The sequence below is a fragment of the Diospyros lotus genome, chromosome 9 (assembly GCF_014633365.1).
Source record: "Diospyros lotus cultivar Yz01 chromosome 9, ASM1463336v1, whole genome shotgun sequence".
Taxonomy (NCBI): domain Eukaryota; kingdom Viridiplantae; phylum Streptophyta; class Magnoliopsida; order Ericales; family Ebenaceae; genus Diospyros; species Diospyros lotus.
Window position 1 is genome coordinate 29,610,738 of NC_068346.1, and position 12,987 is coordinate 29,623,724.

Sequence of the window (12,987 nt, forward strand, 5' to 3'; positions counted from 1 at the left end):
TAACTGGCCAGGCGATGGATAATTAAAAAACAAGAATTAAAATTACAAAAATTTAAAGGCATAAATTAACCGTCCATTTAGGCGGTGGATAATAAAGTAACAATAAATGACATAAGAATTTAAAAGAAGAAAGAAAGAAAGTAAGATTACAAGAGAAAACAAGAGAGAGAATAAGAGCAATTCTCTATGAGAAATTCTAAGAACAAAACTAAACTTTGATTCAAGTAATAACAACCTCCTCACAAATGCACCCAAGTGAGCTATTTATAGCCCACAAGATGCAATACAAACCACACAATTATTCAACTACTCATAATTATATCTAATGGGCACTCACAAAACATTCTTCTAACTAGTGGAAGAAAATTAAGTAAAAGACAAAAAATACAAAAAACTTTAGGTGGTGGAATACTCATAAGAATGCAATTTAATTTAGTGTTCGAGGGTATAATTGAAATTACGAAATTGCCCAAGTGATATGAGTAGAAATTTGGGATTTATATGTAATTAAATATGTAATATAGTATAAAATATATATATAATATATATATGGACGCAGAGGCCATGCCTCTATAAAGCAACCAAGGCACGCAATGGCCGCCCACCCCTCTGCAAATCTAACCCATTCCCTGCAAAAATCTAAATCTCCACGCCTCTGCAAGATTTTAGCCACGCCGCTCTGCAAAATTTGGAAAGCTTCGCACGCAATAGGTAATGGCGAGATGATACGGACAGTGAGATGGGGGAGCGTTCGGTTGCCTATAAATTGGCAGTGATCGTGGCTGAGGGAGAGGCAGTGCTGGATCGTGGGATCGAGAGAGATAGAAAGCAAGGGAGAGAGAGAGAGCTGGGTCGTGAGGGAGCTGGAGGCAAGCCACCATAGCCGCGAGCTTCGTGCGCAGCCATGGCAAGACGCTGCAACGAGCAAGGAGGTTGCCTCTGTGATGTTCGCACGATGCGGCGACGACCGAAGGGCTTGGTAGAGGCTCGCGAAGCGGCCGCAAGCAAGTAGCCGCGGCCATGGCCGTGAAACTCCAGCAAGCTGCCCCGAAGCAGGGGGCGACCATGGTGGCTGCGGCTGTGCGCGATGGAGCTGGATAGCAGCGAGTGCGCGGTGGAGACGGCGATGCCGGTAGGCAATGTTGGCCACAAGGCAGCCGTGCGCAGGAGGCGCACTGTGCGCGCATGGCAGGGGCGGGAGTTTTAGAAGAAGAAGAAGAAGAGAAGAAGAAGAAGAAGAAAGAGAGAAAGAAGAAGGAAGGAAGGAGAAGAAGAAAAGAGAGAAGAAAAAGAAATAAAGAAGAAAGAAAAGAAGAAATGGTGGCATGGTTGCTGGAGAAGAAGCAGAGGCGCGAAGAAGATGAAGTGAGGAAGAAGAGAAAAAGAAGAAAAGAAAAGAAAAATAAAGAAAAATAAAATAAAAATAAAGAAAAAATAGGAAAACATTCTAGGAAAAATCCCAAAAAATAGGATTTGGAGATTTATTATTATTCCGGAGATTTTGGCAAAGAAATATTATTCGGGCACGCATTTCAAAATTATGGCATGCATACCAAGAAAGTCGGAGAGGCTAAGTCAAGATGAGTAAAATTTCTTAGAAAATTCTAGAAATTCAAGAATATTATTTTACGAATTATCATAGTGAAATAATTGAGAAAATATTTTAGAAATATTTAGTTTGGATTTATTGAGGAAAAATAGGAAGAAATAGAAAGAAAATGCTAGAAATTATGGAAAAATAGGTTTTAATATTTATTTAAATAATTATGGTGATTAGGATGCTTTGAGGAATAAGTTGAAGTGACTTGTCAAATTTTGAGGTTGGCACGCAAATCGAGGCGATGCACAAGGTAAGGCACGGATATCGAGGTAGCCCGATAAGTTCTAGAAGGTAAGTAGTACTCCCCAATTAAAGTTAGTTTTATGAAAAATGCTTGGTTCGTAAGTGGTTTATGTTCCTCGAAATGTTTTCATCACATTGACATGCCCTGATATGTATCCATCATGTAGATTGCATTCATGACATGACTATGAAATGCATGAATACACGTTGATATTATTGATCACTGGCATTTGAGGCCGTAGGGAGTACGAACTGGCACTGCTATTTTATCAAGGGTGCACCCATACACCTCGGCTCTGAAAGAGGTGGCCACAAAAATGGTAGGTAGCATGAGGGGTGCAGTTGACACCTACGAGGTAAGACATTGCATACACACATGATATAGTATTATGTACCCTTACTTAGATGATTCATCATCTAACTTGGGTTTTGCCCCTAGAATATTCAAACGTTCTAGGTGGAGATTGTAGGAGACTCGAGGATAAATGAGGCATGAAATGACACTTAACAGGGTGCATGAAAAATGAAATGTATGTAGCCCATTTATTCTGAACGTTTTGAGAAATGTTGAAGATATAAGAATTTATTTATGATTAATGTTAAGATATCAGGTTTCGATCTTTGCTTCCGCATTTGATATGTATAGTGATTCTCTTTCGAGAAAAATGATTGGAAGTTCTGGGACAGATTCGAGGTATGATGTGATTTAGAATTAAGTTTGAAAGAAAAAAATTATTGTCCTAGAATTTGTCCCAATTTATAACGCGCCCGAGAAAGCGGGGCGTTACAGGGATCTGATATTTCGATAAACTTTAAACACTCATAGCACTTCTACGATTTTCTTGGGGAATGCTTGTTTCTCTTGGGTACTGACTTAAGCATCAGAGGGTCATCACGAGTAAGGATTCGGGAAAACCTTTTAACTCTATTTTTGTGAGTGTCAATAGGAGAACGAAAAACCCTTACGGCAAGCCCAATTTCTTTTATCAAAAGGCTTAACCCTTGCGGCAACATGTGACACCTAGAACTTAAAGTAAATGCTTAATAATAATAATATTCATATGAACTTCAAGGTTTGGTGCAGAAAAACTTGAGAAATAAGACTTTTATAAACTTAAGTAAAGTTTTAAACATAATAAAATTCAAAGCATGTTTCGTGTAAATAAAAAGTTTGACACTGATAACATGGTTTCAACAGAAGAAAGAAAGATTTAGCAAATATGCTTTGTAGCAATAGGATCCATATAGAGAAATCCGAAACTTAAAATGAGATTCGACATTTTCATAAACTTATATAAGCTTTAAAGACATACAATATAGTAATAGCGTACATATAACATAAGAGTTCAATATTGAAAATCTTTCTTTTGATAAAAGAGAGAAAATAAGATTTCAATTCTTGAAAATTTCTTTTAACGAGCCACCACACTCCACGTCCATTCCCCGATCTCCTCATTCATTATCACCTGGGGGGAAAAAGATAAAGGGTGAAATTATGCAAATCTTAGTAAGTACAAAAGAACTATCAAACATATTTAAACATGACATGACATGAACTTGTAATATAAATGTATAATATAAGGGGACACTACAGGTTCTACCAACTTATAGGGGTAAGAACCTCCATGTGTAGTGCTACTAAACCCCGATCACGTAACTTGATTGAGAACATGAAACTTGCTTGAAACATAACATAAGGGACCACATAAACATGATTTATGAGTGTGCTTAAATATCGTAGATAGTTCATAGTGTACTTACCTCAATTTGGTTGGAAAGGACCCAAATTTTTCGATGAGGCTGTTTTTCTCTCATTTCTACACCAAATTCGCTCCTTTTTACAAAACTTTTCCCTCACTTTCTAGCACAAAATCCTTTCTGTTGATTCTCGTAACATTGCCCAAATTCTTCTAAAAATTGTGAACTACCTTAAGTCCTATTTATAGACATTTTTTATCAATCATGTTTTGCCACATGTCCTATCATTACCTTCCATGTGTTGTCAATAAATGCTTGCCACATGTCCCAAACTTGGAGGCTAAGTAAACTTGAAGGTTAAGTAAAAGCAAAGACTTGGACTTCAAAACGATCCAAAAATGGAATAGAATGTTGTTTGAAATTCAAAGCTAGATTTGAAATTCAAAACTATATTTAATAAGATTTGAAATCCAAAACTATATTTAATAAGATTTGAATTCTAAAGCCACATTAGAAATCCATTTGAAACCCAAACTTGGAAGCCAAAATGATCCAAAGTTGAATTGAAATGAGTTCTCAAATCTGCAATCATGACTTCCAATGGTTAGTTGCTAGGTTTCAAAAATTACACCTTGGCCCGAACTTTTCGGGTAATTTCACTTAGACCCCTTGCAAGTAAATCCTTAAGCCATCCAAAAATTACCTTTTTGACCCCTAGAGAATGGATTTATTATGCTAATACCCCAACGATTTTGATAAATTACACTTTTACCCAAACTTCAATATTTATGATTTTGCACCTGGTTCAAAACTGAACTTTTATTTCAAGACTTTCATAGTATATTATTTTCTCAAGTATCTAAATCTAAAAAGCTTGAGTATTACATTATATTTGAGTCTAAAAATCTCAAGTGTTACACAACATCATCCTTGCGGCAACATCCTCCTTGAAGCAACATTATCCTTGCAACAACATCCTTGAGGCAACACCATCTTTTCGGCAACATCCTTGTGGAAACAATATTCTTATGGCAATAGAACCCTTGTGGCAAGCCTAATTCCTTTTAGCAAGAGGCTTAACCCTTGCGGCAAGCCCAATTCTTTTTGGTAAGAGGCTTAACCCTTGCGGAAACATCCTTGAGGCAACATCATCCTTGCGGCAACATCCTTGAGGCAACATCATCCTTGCAGTAACATCCTTATGGAAACAACGTCTTTGTGGCAACAACATCCTTGTGGCGATAAATCCTTACGACAACCTTCTTGGGGCAACAGGATTTTTGTGGCACTCTTATTCTTGTGACACTCACATCCTTGAGGTAGTCTCAATCTTGTGGCAATTTTGTTCCTCAACACAATCACGATACTCTCAGTGGCCTATGTCATTCCAATAGCATAAATTCCCTTTTTACAATATCATTTTGCTTAGATATCTAGCTCAGGTACCCGCAACTGCTAGTCCCACATTATAAAATCTAATTGTTGTATTTTTTACAACACGTCTAAATAAACACTATTACATTCTAGAAAAATTTGAGAGTCTGAAAAGAAGTCTTCAGATGTCCAAATAAAGCTTGTAACAGGAAAGGGTTTCTAGAAAGGTTTTAACGTGTAAAGGGTAACAGTCATACGTCTGACTAAAGTCTAAAATTTGTTTGGGTATTTTGGTCAAGTTCAAACTTCTAAGACTTTTATTTAGACCTCCAAAGCTTTTGTTCAAATTTTTGAAACTTTGATTCAAACTTCTAAACATTTTCTTTAGACTTCTGAATGTGAAGGCAAATGGACAATGCTTATCGGTCATATTCAAATGTTTGAAGTTACTTTTTCCATCGCCTATATAACATTATAATTTTCTTATAATATTTCTATCTTAGAAGTAGATAAATGTGACCTTTTATCTTATTTTTTTCTTTATTTCATATTTCACAAATGGTTTTCTTATTATCAAAATTGGTTTTGTAAAAATTAAAATACAATCCTAATCTATTATCAAATGTAAAATTCAAGAACTAATGATATTCACTATTTATGTTGAGTTAAATTCATATATCACCCCTAAGGTTTGGTTAAATTGCACACTTTGCTCTATACTTTCAAAAGTGGCCCCAACATCCCTTGAGATTAATAAGACAAACTAAAAGCTTATTTTGTCCTTGTATTTAAGATACTTGTTTTCTTTCTTTCTCTCTCCACTTTTATCATGTCATCGATGTTGTTGGTTCCTAATGATGGCAAATATATCCCAAGATGGGGGGTGAATTGGGAATTGTATAGATTTTCGATAATTTAAAACTTTGATTGAATACAAAACATTATGTTTCGAAATATAGGATATATGTTTCGAAATAAACTTTTCTGATAGGTATGTTTCCAAATCTACTATATATGTTTCGAAATACAACTCACTGTTTTACAAGTTTTGAAATATCTAATGTATGTTTCGAAATCTACTTCAATGTTTTGCTTGATTCGAAATCTTTTACCTTGTAGTTCAAAATAACGATCTTTGGAAAAGATGATTTATGTAATTAAGAGTATACCAAAGATGTTTGTATATCAAAGATATGTTTTCTATGTATATGTATAAACTTGTTCTCAAGAAAACTATTTTAGTCTTTGACAACAAAACTTATACAAGCATGTGCAATAAGCAATAATGATACGTGAAAGCTAAAGAACACTTGCACACAAGATATATAGTGGTTCGGCACCCAGCCTAGTCCACTACCTTCAAGTTTTCCTACTTGAAGGATTTTCAATCCCAATCACTTTTACTAGTGATCACCATAACAAGGGTTTTATCACGTATCACTCTAAAACCTTACAAAGTGAGTTTTTACAGACTTAACTCAAACCTAGCATCAAGTGAGTTTTTATGAGCTTAACTCAACCCTTACACCAATGAGTTTTAAGGTTAAACTCGAACCTTTGACAAAGTGAGTTTTAGGCTCAACTCAAACCTTTACACCACAATGAGTTTTAGGTTAAACTCAAACCTTACAACAATCAAGATAATCAAATTTATCTTTACAACCCAAAGAGCAATAAATGTCTTACCACATGGTTGTATAAACCTCTTAACTTGAGGTGAGGAGAGCTGGAGAGATGAGACTCATTGTTTGCACTTGCTTCTCCTTTTTCACATCACAATGCACATCTAGAATCGTATGAATGGATCTTCTTGAGAGCTTGTCAAACGAATTTAGATCACTTGTGCTTGTGTGTGTCTCTAGTGTGTGCTCACTTGTTGTATCTTATTCTTGTCTTCAAACACCTGCTATTTATATCAAGAGATAGAAATCTAACTATTTATAGTCGTTAGAGACAAGACATAAAAGTAGGTTTCGAAATATATATAATAGGTTTCGAAACATACTCCTCATGTTTCGAAACATACAGCCTTTACAGCAGGATATGCACCAAAAGACAGCAATGAGTGAGAGACATAATCTATTCCCCACTTAACACATAATAATGATCTCCATTTCAAATTTGAATTTGAATTTTGCAAGCCATGGAGAATGCATTAAAAAATGTTTTGAGAATCTTTTAGATAAATATTAAAAATGCAAAGCAAAAAGCATCTCGGATCTCTGCTTACGGAGACATAGGTTTCGAAACATACCATCATAGGTTTTGAAACACACCTATCTAGAAATGAGGTTTCAAAACATAGTTCAAAACCTGAAACAAATGCTAATACATAGATGTTTCGAAATAGTATATGCACTTGAAAACATTGAAAACCTTTTCAAAGGGGTTTCGAAACATGCATAGGAACATGACATATATTCATAAACATTTGCATAAAAGCACAATCCACAACATGTATACATCATGGCTTATTTACATTTCTTTAGTTTAAGTAAATGTCCACATTTTTTTTTATATTTTACCTCCATTTACTTTAATATATAAATGCAAATAACAAAGTACCCCTTATTTGGATTAAAAAAAATATCTAGAAAATCAAAATCTAAAACAATAAGAAAGTAGATTTTGGGTTTTAGTACAAACTTAGGATTTTGCAATTTTACCACCTCCAAAATATATATTTTCTATTTAATGAAAAATTCATTAAAAATCGTTTTAGCACTAATGAATGTTAGATATCAAATTACCAAGAGATAGTTTTCCAAAATGAAAACATTTTCATATATGTCTCCTTATAAAGTGCTAACCTTCCAGACTTAGTTAAAAATAGGGTTTTCATTTTCACAAAGTAATACTTGATATTGAAATTGATATATGTTGAAAATCATACACTTGACACATGACTTAGGGATTAAACCAATAGATGTTTTTCATCATTAAAACTAATGTACAAAAAGTTCATCAACATATGCTTGACGAAGGATTACCCAGTGCAAACTGTTAATGATAAGGACGAGATCCTATCGTTACATACTAGCAATAAGGAAGATCCTCATCATTTGTTATTAATGATAGTGAATAACCCCCATCACATGACAATAGGGAAGATCTTCATGGACATCTATTATACATCTTTTTTTCTCTCTCTACACACACACACACACACACACCTAGTGACCCATTGTTGACGATATTTCTATTTTCCTCTGTGTCAACTTATTGTTGACGATTTCTCTTCTATTATCAAACCCATTATAACTAGTCTTTCTTTCTCTATTTATATATATATATATATATCATTTGAACCTAGACCTAATCTGGGTTTCTAGATCAAGTTTTAGTTCTTTTATGAAACCTAGAAAATTTTGGGTTCCAATCTAGAACCCATCACTAGAGCTCATGCTGATGGGTTCCAAATCTCACATTAGATTTTTTAGTTTTTAAATTTTTGATTAAGGAGTAAAGATATGAGGGCATTTTGGATTTTTTTTTTTAAATTTCTCATTATTATTTAACAGTAAGGGTGTATGTGTTGCATGGTCATTAAGCTCGAGCTAAGTCAGTGCCATTTGTGAAAATGTAAAAGGGGCCAATGCAGTTTAGAAAATCTCTAGAGTCATATGTGAAATTTACCTATTTATGTTAGGGTAAATTTCACAAAAACTCTTAGGGCCCGTTTGATAGCCCAATTTTTCCCTGGAAAAGAGGTTTTTTCCACCCAATTTTTCATTTATGTAGTGTTTGACAGCCAAAATTTTCCTGGGAATTCATTTTCCCATTTTCTGTCACGTGATAGCTGTTTCTTTCAAATCAAGGAAACCAAATTCCTTGGGGGGAAGGAGCTCCGATTTTCTAGGAAATTGAGAGAGCAACCCACTTTACTCCCATCTTCATCTCTTTCAACTTCCATGGAGATCTGCAGCGAGAAAGACAGAGAGCGAACGAGAGGGGGGAGGGAGGGAGGGAGGGCGGGCGGGCGAGCGAGAGAGAGGGCGAGCGAGCGAGTGGGTCAACAATGGTGAGTGGTGATGGGTGGGTGAGGCAGCAAATCAGTATGTATGTGTGCGTATATATATATATATATGTGTGTGTGTGTGTATTTGTGTGCGAACGAGAAGAAGGGCAAGCGAGTGAGAGAAAGAGAGGAGAGAGGGCCTCTGTGTGTGTATATATATACATATATGTCTGTGTATGCAAAGATGGAGATGAAGAATTTTCAATGTTGATATATATATGTGTGTATAAGTGTGCGTATATATATGTGTATCTGTGTGTATATATATATATATTTATGTATATATGTATGTTTGTATAGGGATTCAGTATTTTTCAATACATTTTCACCATTGAATTCCATGAAAAATGTGTTATTTTTTCATAGAAAATAATGCGTATCAAACACGAAATGTCAGGAAAATGACTAAATTCTATGAAAAATATTACCAATCAAACACCAAAAGATGGAAAATAATATCATTTTCCAGGTAAAAAATTATATTAATCAAACAGGTTAAAATTTCAATTTCTAGAAATTCATTTTCCCAAAAATTTAATTCTCTGAAATTCATTTTCACCCAAATTCCACCTTTGCAATCAAATGCATCCTTAAGGTTACTCTTGAAGAAGAGTAACTCAATTTGACAATGTTGCCTCCATATTTAAACTAATGTCCTCATTTTCTCTTTCATTTCTACTATCTCTTTCTTTCTCATCTCCGTTAGATCTTTTTCTCTTTTTCTTTATTTCGCTTTTCTTTACAACTTTTGCTATTCTTGATTATACCTTTCATCATTGGATGCAATCATTTTTTTCTTTTTTCTTACCTTCCACCGTCACCTGCCACTTTTTGTTGCACTTAATTGTCATTGCGAAGGGGGTTCTGATTGAGTAAGAGAAACGAAATGAAAAGGCTACATTCATCTTCATTATCTTCGTCAACATTAAAGTCTCTATTTCTTTCTTATTCCCTTTTATGTACTTTGGGTTCGTCTAAATCCATGGATCTATGTTCGAAAAAGAATCTAAATTCTTTCTTTCTCTCCGAGAGTCGACAAAGCTCATTAATAATAAGCGAGTCTTTACAATTATGCTATTGTGTAATTTTTTTTAATTTCAATTTTTTTTATGATTTTAGAAGAGAATAAAGCAAGGAGAAGGGCATTTTAAAAATCTTTACAAAATTAACTATTATTAATAATTGAAAATAAGGGACAATATAAATAATAACTGCTTGAAATTTAACCCTTATGGTGCCGATATGTTTTTGTTAACGAATCAGCCAGGAGGTTAAAACGCTGACTCGGACATTGAGAATATAAAAACCGGAAAACCTGATAGGCCCAAAACCGAATCGTTTCTGTCCTTCGTTTTATTGTCCAGAAGGGAAGAGAGAGAGAGGGGAGTGAAACCCTATAATGGATAGCAAATCCGGCCAAAAAGCCAGAGCCGAACACGAGAGGGATAGAGATTCAACCGATGAATACAAAGATTCGAGTAGAGATCGAGAGCACAAGCACTGTAGCAGCAAACAGAAATCCAAGAACGGCGCCGACGAGGATCGCCGCCGCCACCATCACCACCACGACTCTGGTGAGAAGCACCGGTCCAAGCACGAGAAGCACCGACACCGCGGAGGGGATGACCATCGCAAATCGAGGGAGTACTCTGAGGACCGCGAGAGATCGGTCGAGCCGAGGAGCCAGAGGGAAGGTAGCAGAGAAAGGGTTCACGGTCATGGCGAGAAGGGGGAGAGAATGCACGAGCCGAGGACTGACAGAGAGGGTAGCAGAGAGAGGTGTCGCGATCATCGCGACAAGCGCGAGAAGTCTAACGAGAGAGAAGGCAGCAGAGATAGGTTTTTGAGAGAGGAGTCTGTGGAGAGGCGGCATTATAAGAGGAAAGATAGAGGAGAGTGTGAGGATCTGTTTGAAGGGAGTGAGAAGAGAGCTAGATTTTCCAACGAGGTCAAGGATGAGAGGAAGGATAGGAAGGAAAGGAGGCAGTTGGAAGATCGAGTTGTTGAGGACGGCGATGATAAGGAATTGAACGGAGGAGAGAAAGGAGAGCGGAGAGAAAGGAGGAGATTCGAGGATGGAGTAAAGGAAAGTGAGGCAAACGAGGCTAAGGAGAGTCGTAGAGAAGAGAAGAGGGGGAGGAGGAAATTTGAGGATCGCGTGAAGAAGGAAGAGATGGATATCGATGAGGAAAGTAAACAGAGGGCTTTTGACGAAGGTCTTTTGGAGAAAGAACCCAAAGATGAGCCATATGATGACAATAGTAATGCCAATGCAACAAATGGGGATGGTTCAACTGATAAAGTAAGTTTCTGTGCCACCTCTATGTTTTTCCTATGGCTGCATTTACTTGAGATGGCTTATATTAGTAGTAATGAGGAGAATGCTCTACATGTTAATATTATGATCAGAACTAGAAGATGCAAACTGGTAATGAACTCTTGAATTATCTGACTTAAGGGAAATATCGTGGCATGATAATTGGTCATAATATCATTTTAGGCATATAAACAGATCCAGCTAGCTGGATGATTTGTATAATCTACATCTTTGTGGCCCCATTTGGTCATTTGGCTGATTTGCAAACTTGGTGTCTGACAAATTGGTGTTGCCCCATTTCTTTTTTCCTTTTTTGGCAAGGATTCTGACAGTCAGACTGAAATATGAAATGTGCTGAAGTTTTTGATTTTTCTTCTTTGGGCCTCAAATAACTAAAAATCTAAGAATACACACAGTAAGGGTGATGGCTCTCTGTTTTGCGAGAATTGGGAGCTGTTTCATCCCCTTTATATAGCTTCTATTTGCAATTTAACCCCAGTGATTTTCTCATGAAAGAAAAGGGAAAAACGGAACCAAAAGATCTCAAAACAAAAGTAATTGCTTGAATAATGTTCGCTTGTCCTCTCAGTGTTATTAAAAGCGCCCCTAAGTGTACTTTGGGAGCCTAGAATGCTTCCAGGTGGGCGCTTACTAGCAAGGCGCGCCTGGACCCAAGGCACCTTAGGTGTAGGCGCGCTTGGACTTTTTTAGTTGCTTTTTAGGATTTTTATTTTATTATTTATTACTTTATTTAACTTTTTACTACTTAGGGTTTATATTTATTACTTCAACTACAAATTTGATAATGAGTAAAAGGGCTACTACTTCAAATGCTCCAATTGAATTTGAACTTGATGAAAATGGCGAGGGAGATGATGTGGAATAAGAATGTATTAGAGATGATGTGGGATAAGAATGTATTAGAGATGATGTTTCTAATGATGAAAATATGAAAATATTTAAGATTTAACTTAAGTTAACTTAAAAAATTTTAAATTATTTTTTTTGACATTTTTTATTGTTCTTTTTATTAATATACAACAACAATAACATATCCAGCATTTATCCCACTATGTGGGATCGGCTACATGAATTCTAGACTTCCATGTATTTCTGTCTTTTGTCATATCCTCATTTAGATCCATATATTTCATATCAAAATTTAATGTCTCTCCCAAAGTCTTCTTGGGTTTACCTCTACCTCTTTTTGTGACTAATTGTTCCATTTCATCAACTCTCCTCACATGAGCATCTCTTAGTTTCCTTCTCACATGACCAAACCATCTTAGTCTAATCTCTCTCATCTTCTCCTCGATTGGCACTACTCCTACCTTATTACGAATAACTTCGTTTCTAATTTTATCCTTTCTTGTATGTCTGCACATCCATCTTAACATCCCCATCTCCGCTACACTCGTCTTTTGCTCATGCTAGTATTTGACTGCCCAACATTCTGAGCCATACAGCAAGACTGGTCTTATAGCTGTCCTATAAAATTTTCCTTTCAATTTTAATGAGATTTTACCATCACATAACACCCCCGATGCATTTCTCCATTTTAGCCAACCTGCCTTAATTCTATGTACGACATCCTCGTGGATTTCTCCATCTTTTTGAATCACTGATCCCAAATATCGAAAATGGTCTTTTTTTTGTAATATTTAGTCTTCTAATTTTATTATAACATCATCCACTCTTGCATTTTTACTAAATTTGCATTCCATATATTCTGTTTTC

At 35.8% G+C, this 12,987-nt stretch overlaps 1 protein-coding gene across 1 annotated transcript in view; it reads left to right on the forward strand.

The window, feature by feature from the left end:
- Positions 1–10,259: 10,259 nt before the first annotated feature.
- Positions 10,260–12,987, forward strand: part of LOC127809659 (protein RDM16) — a 44,702-nt gene continuing 41,974 nt past the window's right edge. The window contains exon 1 of the mRNA XM_052348637.1: positions 10,260–11,235. Within this exon, the coding sequence (XP_052204597.1) occupies positions 10,333–11,235 (903 nt within the window). The 5' untranslated portion in view covers positions 10,260–10,332. The remainder of the gene's footprint in view (positions 11,236–12,987) is intronic.